This window comes from Nerophis ophidion, linkage group LG02 (genome assembly GCF_033978795.1).
Source record: "Nerophis ophidion isolate RoL-2023_Sa linkage group LG02, RoL_Noph_v1.0, whole genome shotgun sequence".
Lineage (NCBI taxonomy): Eukaryota > Metazoa > Chordata > Actinopteri > Syngnathiformes > Syngnathidae > Nerophis > Nerophis ophidion.
Window position 1 is genome coordinate 83,862,457 of NC_084612.1, and position 12,500 is coordinate 83,874,956.

The 12,500-nt window shown below is 36.7% G+C and overlaps 1 protein-coding gene across 5 annotated transcripts in view; it reads right to left on the reverse strand.

The window, feature by feature from the left end:
- Positions 1-12,500, reverse strand: part of phkb (phosphorylase kinase, beta) — a 274,364-nt gene that overhangs the window by 125,933 nt on the left and 135,931 nt on the right. For all 5 annotated transcript variants that reach the window (XM_061892491.1, XM_061892500.1, XM_061892487.1 and 2 more), the window contains 2 exons: positions 10,362-10,417; positions 7,548-7,641 (listed from right to left, as the gene is read on the reverse strand). In XM_061892491.1, the coding sequence (XP_061748475.1) occupies positions 7,548-7,641; positions 10,362-10,417 (150 nt within the window). The remainder of the gene's footprint in view (positions 1-7,547; positions 7,642-10,361; positions 10,418-12,500) is intronic.

Sequence of the window (12,500 nt, forward strand, 5' to 3'; positions counted from 1 at the left end):
CTAGCTGATAGCTAGCGATTAATGCAGTATTTTTTAGCTAGTAACTAAAGTACTAAATGTTTGCTAGAGATTAGCAGGCTATTTGTTAGCTAGCAATTGATGTGGTATGCAGGAGTTGTCAGCCAGCGATTAAAGTGCCGAATGTTAGCAGGTTATTTGTTAGAGAGCAATTCATGCGGCAGTTGTCAGGTAGCGATTAGCATGCTAAGATAGACAGATAGATAGATAGATAGATAGATAGATGGATAGATAGATAGATAGATAGATAGATAGATATTTGGGTCTTTATTGTCATTGCACAAGTACAACAAAGCAGGCTATTTTTACCTAGCAATTCATGTGGCAGTGGTCAACTGGCGATTAGCGTGCTAATTGTTAGCTAGCGATTCGAATGCCAGTTGATAGTTAGCGACTAATGCTAGCTGTCAACTAGCAACTAGCGTGGTAATTGTTAGCTAGCGATTAGCGGGCTATTTGTTAACTAGAAGTTAGTGCGGCAGTTGTCAGCTAGCGATTAGCATGCTAATTTTTAGCAGGCTATTTTTTAACTAGCGATTCATGTGGCAGTGGTCAACTCACGATTAGTGTGCCAATTGTTAGCTAGCGATTCGAATGCCAGTTGATAGCTAGCGACTAATGCTAGCTATCAACCAGCGCGGTAATTGTTAGCTAGCGATTAGCGGGCTATTTGTTAGCTATATATTAGTTCGGCAGTTGTCAGCTAGCGATTAGCATGCTAATTTTTAGCAGGGTATTTTTACCTAGCGATTCATGTGGCAGTGGTCAACTAGCGATTAGCGTGCTAATTGTTAGCTAGCGATTCGAATGCCAGTTGATAGCTAGCGACTAATGCTAGCTGTCAACTAGCAACTAGCGTGGTAATTGTTAGCTAGGGATTAGCGGGCCATTTGTTAACTAGAGATTAGTGCGGCAGTTGTCAGCTAGCGATTAGCATGCAAATGTTTAGCGGGCTATTTTTTAACTAGCGATTCATGTAGCAGTGGTCAACTCACGATTAGTGTGCCAATTGTTAGCTAGCGATTCGAATGCCAGTTGATAGCTAGCGACTAATGCAAGCTATCAACTAGTGCGGTAATTGTTAGCTAGCAATTAGCGGGCTATTTGTTAGCTATAGATTAGTTCGGCAGTTGTCAGCTAGCGATTAGCATGCTAATTTTTAGCAGGGTATTTTTACCTAGCGATTCATGTGGCAGTGTTCAACTAGCGATTAGCGTGCTAATTGTTAGCTAGCGATTCGAATGCCAGTTGATAGTTAGCGACTAATGCTAGCTGTCAACTAGCAACTAGCGTGGTAATTGTTAGCTAGCGATTCGCTAGCTATTTGTTAACTACAGATTAGCGCGGCAGTTGTCAGCTAGCGATTAGCATGCTAATTTTTAACAGGCTATTTTACCTAGCGATTCATGTGGCAGTGGTCAACTAGCGATTAGCGTGCTAATTGTTAGCGAGCGATTCCAATGCCAGTTAATAGCTAGCGACTAATGCGGTAGTTTTACAGCTAGCAACTAGCGTGGTAATTGTTAGCCAGCGATTAACGTGGCAGTTGTCGGCTAGCGATTAGCAGCTAATTGTTAGCAGGCTATTTATTAGCTAGCGATTCATGTGGCAGTTGTCAGCTAGCGATTATCGTGTTAATTGTTAGTTAGCGATTAGCATGCTAACTGATACCCAGTTGACAGATTGGTTTAGCAGGAAGTCAGAATCGAGGTTTATGTCTTTTAGGCAGAGGATGAATAAATGAAAACATGTAAACACAAAGAAACCTGAGAAGAAGTATTCTCTGCAGGTTTAGTGGCAGGAAGTTATGTCCGTGCTCTAAAGGGCGAGCGCGGCATTACAGTATATTGATATCGTTTTATCGCCCAGCTCCTAACCACAATAATGTATCGTATTGTAACTCAAGATTGGTGACTCGAACTCCTTTACTTATTTCAACATGCATAAGACAGAATACATGCAGTATTTGCTGACAGGTCGAGCTCACATAAGTCAGGTTGATGCATAACAAAAACTGCCGACAGGAAGTGGCGGGTGACCAAATTCACAACACGGCGCAAAATGTCAGACCTTGTTGTGTAGCGATTATTTTCACTCATCTAGACGGGGGTCCAGCATTTGGGGGGTGCAAAGCGAGGGCAATGTAATTGCCACTTCGGGGGACGAGCTGAGGGGGCAGCGGTTCTCTGCGATGGCGGTGACGGCGAGATAAACACATCGGGATTTAATATTCAGCTGAGCGCCCTCGCTCTCTTCCTGCCGACTCGCAATCAGACGGCGGCGACCTGGGCGATGACACGCCGGGGGGGGGCGTTGTGACGAAGGCGGGCTGTAAAGCCCCGCGGGTGGAACAAGAGAAGGACAACAGGTCAGGTGTGCGTCATCCTGAAAGGTGCTGGCGACCACCTCGACAGACGGTTACTTCCTTACGTGCGATAATGAGGGGCGGCCATGTCCTGCACGCTACGCAAAAGAAAAGTGACAGGAAGTGTTTGTCGCCCGTCTACGCTGCAAACAAAAACACAGTCTGGCGATAATGCCAAGGAGGAGCTAGACCTCGAAGACCCTTAATCTCCTTCTGTTTCCATATGAGTTGGGAAATTGCGTTAGATGTAAATATATGCTACGAAGAAAACATATTTGATGTTCAAACTCATAAACTTTATTTTTTTTTTGCAAATAATAATTAACTTAGAATTTCATGGCTGCAACACGTGCCAAAGTAGTTGGGAAAGGGCATGTTCACCACTGTGTTACATCACCTTTTCTTTTAACAACACTCAATAAACGTTTGGGAACTGAGGAAACTAATTGTTGAAGCTTTGAAAGTGGAATTCTTTCCCGTTCTTGCTCCAGTCGTTCAACAGTCCGGGGTCTCCGCTGTCCTATTTTACGCTTCATAATGCGCCACACATTTTCCATGGGAGACAGGTCTGGACTGCAGGCGGGCCAGGAAAGTACCCGCACTCTTTTTTTTTTACAAAGCCACGCTGTTGTAACACGTATTGAATGTGGTTTGGCATTGTCTTGCTGAAATAAGCAGGGGCGTCCATGATAACGTTGCTTGGATGGCAACATATGTTGCTCCAAAACCTGTATGTACCTTTCAGCATCAATGGTGCCTTCACAGATGTGTAAGTTACCCATGCCTTGGGCACTAATGCACCCCCATACCATCACACATGCTGGCTTTTACACTTTGCGTCGATAACAGTCTGGATGGTTCGCTTCCCCTTTGGTCCGGAAGACACAATGTCAAATATTTCCCAAAACAATTTGAAATGTGGACTCGTCAGACCACAGAACACTTTTCCACTTTGCATCAGTCCATCTTAGATGAGAGAAGCCGGCGGACTTTCTGGGTGTTGTTGATAAATGGGTTTGGCTTTGCATAGTAGAGCTTTAACTTGCACTTACAGATGTAGCGACCAACTGTAGTTACTGACAGTGGTTTTATGAAGTGTTCCTGAGCCCATGTGGGGATATCCTTTACAGACTGATGTGGGGTTTTTGATGCAGTACCGCCTGAGGAATCAAAGGTCCGTAATATCATCGCTTACGTGCAGTGATTTCTCCTGATTCTCTGAACTTTTTCATGATTTTACGGACCGTAGATGGTAAAATCCCGAAATTCCTTGCAATAGCTTGTTGAGACAATTTGCTCACACATTTGTTCACAAAGTGGTGACCCTCACCCCATCCTTGTTTGTGAATTACTTAGCATTTCATGGAAGCTGCTTTTATACCCAATCATGGCACCCACCTGTTCCCAATTAGCCTGCACACCTGTGGGATGTTCCAAATAAGTGTTTGATGAGCATTCCTCAACTTTATCAGTATTTAATGCCACCTTTCCCAACTTCTTCGCCACGTGTTGCTGGCATCAAATTCTAAAGTTAATGATTATTTGCACCAAAAAACAAAGTGTTTATGAGTTTGAACATCAAATATGTTGTCTTTGTAGCATATTCAACTGAATATGGCTTTAAAATTATTTAAAAATCATCGTATTCTGTTTATATTTACATCTAACACAAAGGTTAAAACTTCCGATTAGTTTCTCGCAGTGGACATTCAAGTTCTGCCTCGCAGGAAATATTTTGTAAGAAAAATGTGCAAGTTTGACAAGAGAAAAGACAAAATCAGCTCCTTGTCTGCCAGCTGTCTGCCAATAATGAAGATTCATGATTATATCTTTTATATTGTATTCATCATAAATTTCTGACTGCAGTCGCTGACAATCCACTGAAGTTTCAGGCGTGGCGTCAAACTGCAGCTTTCTGCGGGGGAAGTGATGGCGGCGTGGCCGCCATTACGCCGATCGATTGGGGTTAACGATCGGCGCTCAGGTGATCAATCAAGGCATGCCTTTGATTAATGGCGGGAGGGGAAAAAAAGCGAACGGCGGACGAGTCGGGCCGGGATATGAAGGGCCGGCTTCTGACGTGTAATCTGACTGATTGCTGCATTGATCAGGCCGGCGGCGCCATCGACACGTTCGCCATTTTGTGTGCCGCCGTCGATGACTTAGAAAGTCATGGAGAGAAGAAGCGACGCTAGCTGACAGCACGAAGGATGCGACTCTTCGGGCACCTAACCAATCCATCGTGAATCCATTCTGGAGTCAAACCGGTTCTCGCCAAAATAATAATAATAATGATAGATTTTATTTGTAAAAAATACTTTACATTGAGCAAACAACCTCAAAGAGCCACAGTGTATTAAAAAATAATAATAAATAAAAAGATAATACAAATAAATACAAATAAAAAATATAACAGCCTAAAAGCTAGAACTTGTATGCATATATCTTAAAAAAAGAGGCTTTTTTATTTATTTAAATGAAGCGTTTTGAGGCCTTTAAAAAAAAAAGCATTCACAGTCTGTGGTACCCTCAGGTGGTCAGGGAGAGTGTTCCACAGACTGGGAGCAGCATGTATTATTTGGTGTAATAATAGTAATTATAAACCTTTTTTTAAACAGGTTGCAGGTTAGAAAAGCTTCTTCTGGTTGCATAAATACGTCTTGGAAAAATGGATCTATGCTAAAATATATATATCCATCCATATATTTACTACCGCTTGTCCCTTTTGGAGTGGCATAGGGTGCTGGAACCTACCCTGGACAATTTGCCACCTCGTCACAGGGTTAACACATATGGACAGACAACATTCACACTCTATTGTACATAATAATTATATATAATAAATAATAATTGTATGCTATTATGTAATATAAAGAAATGTGTCATCAATTTTTTGAAAACTATTTTTTTTTAATTTTTTACCCCTTGTTTGCACCATAAACTGTAAAAACAAAAAAAAGTATCATTTTTCAATTTACACTGAATGTCATTTTTATGGTAAAAATCAACAATGGTGCTTCTTTTTTTTTCTACATTTACAGAATTCAGTGTAAAAAATACCAAACCATGACTTGATGAACGTGGACCCCGACTTAAAGAAGTTGGAAAACTTATTGGGGTGTTACCATTTAGTGGTCAATTGTACGGAATATGTAATGTACTGTGTAATCTAATAATAATACTCATTTATGATAGGCTCCAGCACTCCAAAATGGACAATCGGTAGAAAATGGATGGATATTTTATTTTTTTACATTTTTACAGTTTTACTGGACTATTGAACAACTTAAGCCGTACATCAAGCAAGAATGGGAAAGAATTCCACTTCAAAAATGTGTCTCCTCAGTTCCCAAACCTTTACAGAGTGTTGTTCAAAGGAAAGGCCATGTAACACACTGGTAAAAAGGCCTTTTTTGCAATTTGTTGCTGCCATTACATTAAAAGTTCATGATTATTTGCACAAAATAACAAAGTTTCTCAGTATAAACATGAAATATCTTGTCTTTGCAGTCTAGTCAATTGAATATAAATTGAATAGGATTTGCTAATCATTGTATTCTCTTTTTATTTACCATTTACACAACGTGACAACTTCACTGCTTTTGGGGTTTGTATATATATATATAAAAAAAATATATAGGGTGGCAATAAATACTGATAAAGTTGAGGAATGCTCATCAAACACTTATTGGGGACATCCCACAGGTGTGCAGGCTAATTGGGAACAGGTGGGTGCCATGATTGGCTATAAAAACAGCTTCCCAAAAAATGCTCAGTCTTTCACAAGAAAGGATGGGGCGAGGTACACCCCTTTGTCCACAACTGCGTGAGCAAATAGTCAAACAGTTTAAGAACAACCTTTCTCAAAGTGACATTGCAAGAAATTTAGGGATTTCAACATCTACGCTCCATAATATCATCAAAAGGTTCAGAGAATCTGGAGAAATCACTCCACGTAAGCGGCATGGCCGGAAACCAACATTGAATGACTGTGACCTTCCATCCCTCAGACGGCACCGTATCAAAAACCCACATCAATCTCTAAAGGATATCACCACATGGGCTCAGGAACACTTCGGAAAACCACTGTCACTAAATACACTCGGTCGCTACATCTGTAACTCCAAGTTAAAGCTCTACTATGCAAAGCGAAAGCAATTTATCAACAACATCCAGAATTGCCGCCGGCTTCTCTGGGGCCGAGATAATCAAAGATGGACTGATGCAAAGTGGAAAAGTGTTCTGTTGTGTGACGAGTCTACATTTCAAATTGATTTTGGAACTATTTGACATCGTGTCATCCGGACCAAAGGGGAAGCGAACCATCCAGACTGTTATCGACGCAAAGTGTAAAAGCCAGCATGTGTGATGGTATGGGGGTGCATTAGTGCCCAAGGCATGGGTAACTTACACATCTGTGAAGGTACCATTAAAGCTGAAAGGTACATACAGGTTTTGGAACAACATATGCTGCCATCTAAGCGCCGTCTTTTTCATGGACGCCCCTGCTTATTTCAGCAAGACAATGCCAAGCCACGTGTTACAACAGTGTGGTTTCATTGTAAAAGAGTGCGGGTACTTTCCTGGCCCACCAGCAGTCCAGACCTGTCTCCCATGGAAAATGTGTGAAGCGTAAAATAGGACAGCGGAGACCCCGGACTGTTGAAGGACTGAAGCTCTACATAAAACAAGAATGGGAAAGAATTCCACTTTCAAAGCTTCAACAATTAGTTTCCTCAGTTCCCAAACGTTTATTGAGTGTTGTTCAAAGAAAAGGTGATGTAACACAGTGGTGAACATGCCCTTTCCCAACTACTTTGGCACGTGTTGCAGCCATGAGATTCTAAGTTAATTATTACTTGCAAAAAAAAATAAAGTTTGATTTTGAACATCAAATATGTTGTCTTTGTAGCATATTCAACTGAATATGGCTTGAAAAGGATTTGCAAATCATTGTATTCTGTTTATATTTACATCTAACACAATTTCCCAACTCATATGGAAACGGGGTTTGTACCATTTACACATTGTGACAACTTCACTGCTTTTGGGGTTTGTACACACACACACACACACACACACATATATATATATATATAACATATATATACATTTATACATGTACACACACACAGTATTTTGCATAAATGTGTGTGTGTGTTACCTTCACAAGTTCCTTCTGAGGCCAGATCTGAATGGGCTCCACCTGCTGCGGCGTCTGAGTCTGGATGCCGTAAGTATTCAGAAACACCTGCAATCTACACACACACACACACACACACACACACATACACACACACACACACACACACACACACACGCACCAAAAAAATCAGTATTAGTAGTATTTCTCACTTTGATGTGTTTTAATTATTAATGGCTATGAAGGAGTTGACGATAAGTGATGTTAATAATAAAGACAAATGTGATTAATTTGTTGTTTTTTTATTTACCATTATTGCTATTAATATTATTATTGTTGTTATTAAAAATATTATTGCTATTATTGACTGTTGTTTAGCCTTGCATTAAATGTGTTGTACTTCTGTATTGCTCCGTTAATTTGTGTTTTAAATTCGTTTTTTTAATTTTATTTCATCTGGTTTTTATTTCATTTTAGTTGATTCTAAGCCATTGTTGTGTAAATTCCATACAATAATTTATTCAAAAGAATGAAGAAGATTTTTTTTCTAATACAACAATAAAACTATGTAGATATGTAAACATACTGGACTTTAAAGGGTTAAACCCCAAAATAACAATATTTGTATTTTAAAGCTTGAAGAGATTGACTCCTTCATAGTAGAATACATACAATGTATAAACATATATATATAAAATTTATTTTCATATTTTTACATCAGTTTTTGGACAAATAGCCCTTTTTTTTCAATTCTCACTTCAATTATGATTGTTTTTGTTAATCCCATACAGTAAACTAATTCTGAATGCACAGAAATCAAAGTAAACAAAGTATAAATGCACATAAATCAAAGTAAACAAAGTATGAATGCACAGAAATCAAAGTAAACAAAGTGTTAATAAAGAGAAATCAAAGTGAACAAAGTGTTAATGCAGAGAAATCAAAGTAAACAAAGTGTTAATTCACAGAACTCAAAGTAAACAAAGTATGAATGCACAGAACTCAAAGTAAACAAAGTGTTAATTCACAGAACTCAAAGTAAACAAAGTATGAATGCACAGAAATCGAAGTAAACAAAGTGTTAATGCAGAGAAATCAAAGTGAACAAAGTGTTAATTCACAGAACTCAAAGTAAACAAAGTATTAATGCACAGAAATCACAGTAAACAAAGTATTAATGCACAGAAATCAACATAAACAAAGTGTTTATTCCCAGAAATCAACGTAAACAAAGTATGAACGCACAGAAATCAAAGTAAACCAATTATGAATGCACAGAAATCAAAGTAAACAAAGTGTGAATGCACATATATCAAAGTAAACAAAGTGTTAATTCACAGAACTCAAAGTAAACAAAGTATGAATGCACAAAAATCACAGTAAACAAAGTGTTAATGCACAGAAATCAACGTAAACAAAGTATTAATGCACAGAAATCAAAGTAAACAAAGTGTTAATGCAGAGAATTCAAAGTAAACAAAGTGTTAATTCACAGAAATCAAAGTAAACCAAGTATGAATGCACATAAATCAAAGTAAACTAAGTGTTAATGCACATAAATCAAAGTAAACTAAGTGTTAATGCACATAAATCAAAGTAAACAAAGTATAAATGCACAGAAATCAAAGTTAAAAAAGTATGAATGCATGTAAATCAAAGTAAACAAAGTATGAATGCACAGAAATCAAAGTGTTAATTCACAGAACTCAAAAGTAAACAAAGTATGAATGCACAGAGATCAAAGTAAACAAAGTATCAATGCACACAAATCAAAACAAACAAAGTGTTAATGCAGAGAAATCAAAGTAAGAAAAAGTGTTAATTCACAGAAATCAAAGTAAACAAAGTATGAATGCACAGAAATCAAGGTTAAAAAAGTATGAATTTACAGAAATCAAAGTAAACAAAGTGTTAATGCACATAAATCAAAGTAAACAAAGTGTTAATGCACATAAATCAAAGTAAACAAAGTATTAATGCACAAAAATCAAAGTAAACAAAGTATTAATGCACAAAAATCAAAGTAAACAAAGTATCAATGCACACAAATCAAAACAAACAAAGTGTTAATGCAGAGAAATCAAAGTAAGAAAAAGTGTTAATTCACAGAAATCAAAGTAAACAAAGTATTAATGCACATAAATCAAAGTAAACAAAGTATGAATGCACAGAAATCAAGGTTAAAAAAGTATGAATTTACAGAAATCAAAGTAAACAAAGTGTTAATGCACATAAATCAAAGTAAACAAAGTGTTAATGCACATAAATCAAAGTAAACAAAGTATTAATGCACAAAAATCAAAGTAAACAAAGTATTAATGCACAAAAATCAAAGTAAACAAAGTATGAATGCACATAAATCAAAGAAAACAAAGTATGAATGCACAGAAATCCAAGTAAACAAAGTGTTAATGCAGAGAAATCAAAGTAAACAAAGTATGAATGCACAGAAATCAAGGTTAAAAAAGTATGAATTTACAGAAATCAAAGTAAACAAAGTGTTAATGCACAGAAATCAAAGTTTCTGCCAAAAATGGCCACATCTCAGACTATTCAAAATAAATAATTTCTTACAAATAATTGGTCAGCATCTGTTGTTACTTTCCTAGTTGTTTAGCAACATACCACACAGTTATGGATGGATTTTGGTGAAACTTTCAGCAAATGGCAAAAATGAGACAAGGATCAAGTAATTGCTTTTGTTTAAGGGTTTCTTCACTCCTGGGAGATCCTGCATTGTTTGTAAAATCATCATTTTTGTCTTTTTTAAGCAGATTTTGGAGATTTGTGGTAATGATGGACACATGAGTGAGGATATTGGATGTTTACACGCACCTCTGGCTCTCGGCTATCAGCGCCACGTGAACCACCACGTCGTTGTCGATGGGACCCTGGAAGACGGGCAGAATGTCACAAAGATGATTTATGCACTATTTTATTGAAAGAAAAGTGTTTAAGTGCTCGACTGGAACACAGATCAATCGTCCTGTCCCCTTAGCATAAAAATAGCCCCAAAGCATGATGTTTCCACCCCCATGCTTCACAGTAGGTATGGTGTTCTTGGGATGCAACTCAGTATTCTTCTTCCTCCAAACACGACCAGTTGAGTTGATACCAAAAAGTTCTATTTTGGTTTCATCTGACCACATGACATTCTCCCAATCCTCTGCTGTATCATCCATGTGCTCTCTGGCAAACTTCAGACGGGCCTGGACATGCACTGGCTTAAGCAGGGGGGACACGTCTGGCACTGCAGGATTTGATTCCCTGTCGGCGGAGTGTGTTACTGATGGTAAACTTTGTTACTTTGGTCCAAGCTCACTGCAGGTCATTCACCAGGTCCCCCCGTGTGGTTTATACTTTGTTAAAAACAATAGGTGCAGTTCAATGATTAACTACATTCCTCCATTAAGTAAATACAATTAAAAAAAAAAGGTTTCATGTTATACAACTCTGCCCAAACATTTAACAAAGTGGCTGAACACCACAGATTTTTGGGGATTAATCGAGATTTTTATTAACGAATCCTAATTGATTAAAATAAATAAATAAATAAAAACACACGGATACAGTTTGACAGTCAGAGTAAATATTGTACATTATTACTTCATACAACTACAATATCTCTGATATAAAAGTGTCTATATTTCAAAAGGCATGTTAAAAGTTCAAGTTGGGATGTTGCTGATTGCAAATTGTTGAGTATTTTGAGTGAGTTTATGCTCATGAGTTGAAGTGTTTGATTCAAATGAGTTCTTTATCATATTAACCTTGGATTGATTTCTTTACAAAATGTCAAACAGCAAAATGGCCGACACATTTATGCATCTGGCCACGCCCCCTTTACAATATTCATCTTAACGTCTTCCGAATACGATCTTTTCCCCAAAACGTTAAATGTGAGAAGTTTCTGGCGCTCGACTCCTGAACAACCTTTTGTCTTTTCTCCCATTGAGTCCTAATTATCTCGTCTGGTCTGCATTTCAGATTTTATTCCTCGCGCCCTCTTTTATGATCGTGCCGTCAGCCGTCCCTCACTTTTTTCATTCCAGCCTTAATCTCTCCGTCCTTCCTCGTACTCATGTGCTCCTGAAAGGACGCCAATTCTCTCTTCTTCCTGGAGGCCTCGCTGGCTGCCCAGCACATGGCATTTAAATAAATATACATGCATATATATATATATATATATATATATATATATATATATATATATATATATATATATATATATATATATGTGTGTGTATAAACGATAAACCACAGAAACTTTGACTATATATATGTATATATATATATATATATATATACTGTATATATATACATATAAACACACACATGTATATATACATACGTACATATATATGTGTGTGTATACATATGTGTATCTAATGTGTATATATGGATATATACATATATATTGATATATGTATATATTTATGTATTTTTATATATATATATATGTGTGTGTGTTTATATATATATGTGTATATATGGATATATACATATATTCGTGTTTATATATATATATGTATGTGTTATATATATATATATATGTGTTTATATATAGTTATGTATATACACATATATATACACACATGTATGTATATATATATATATATGTGTGTAATATATATGTATATATATGTTTATATGTATATATGTGAGTATATGAATGTATATATATGTGTGTATATATACATATATATATATACATGTGTGTGTATATATACATATAAATATATATATATATATATTTATATTTATGTGTTATATATACATATATATGTTTATATATAAATATGTATGTACACATATATATACACACATATATGTATATATGTGTGTAATATATATGTATATATATATATATATATATATATATATATTTATGTTATATATATATGTGTGTTTATATATAAATATGTATATACACATATATATACACACATATGTATATATATATGTGTGTAATAT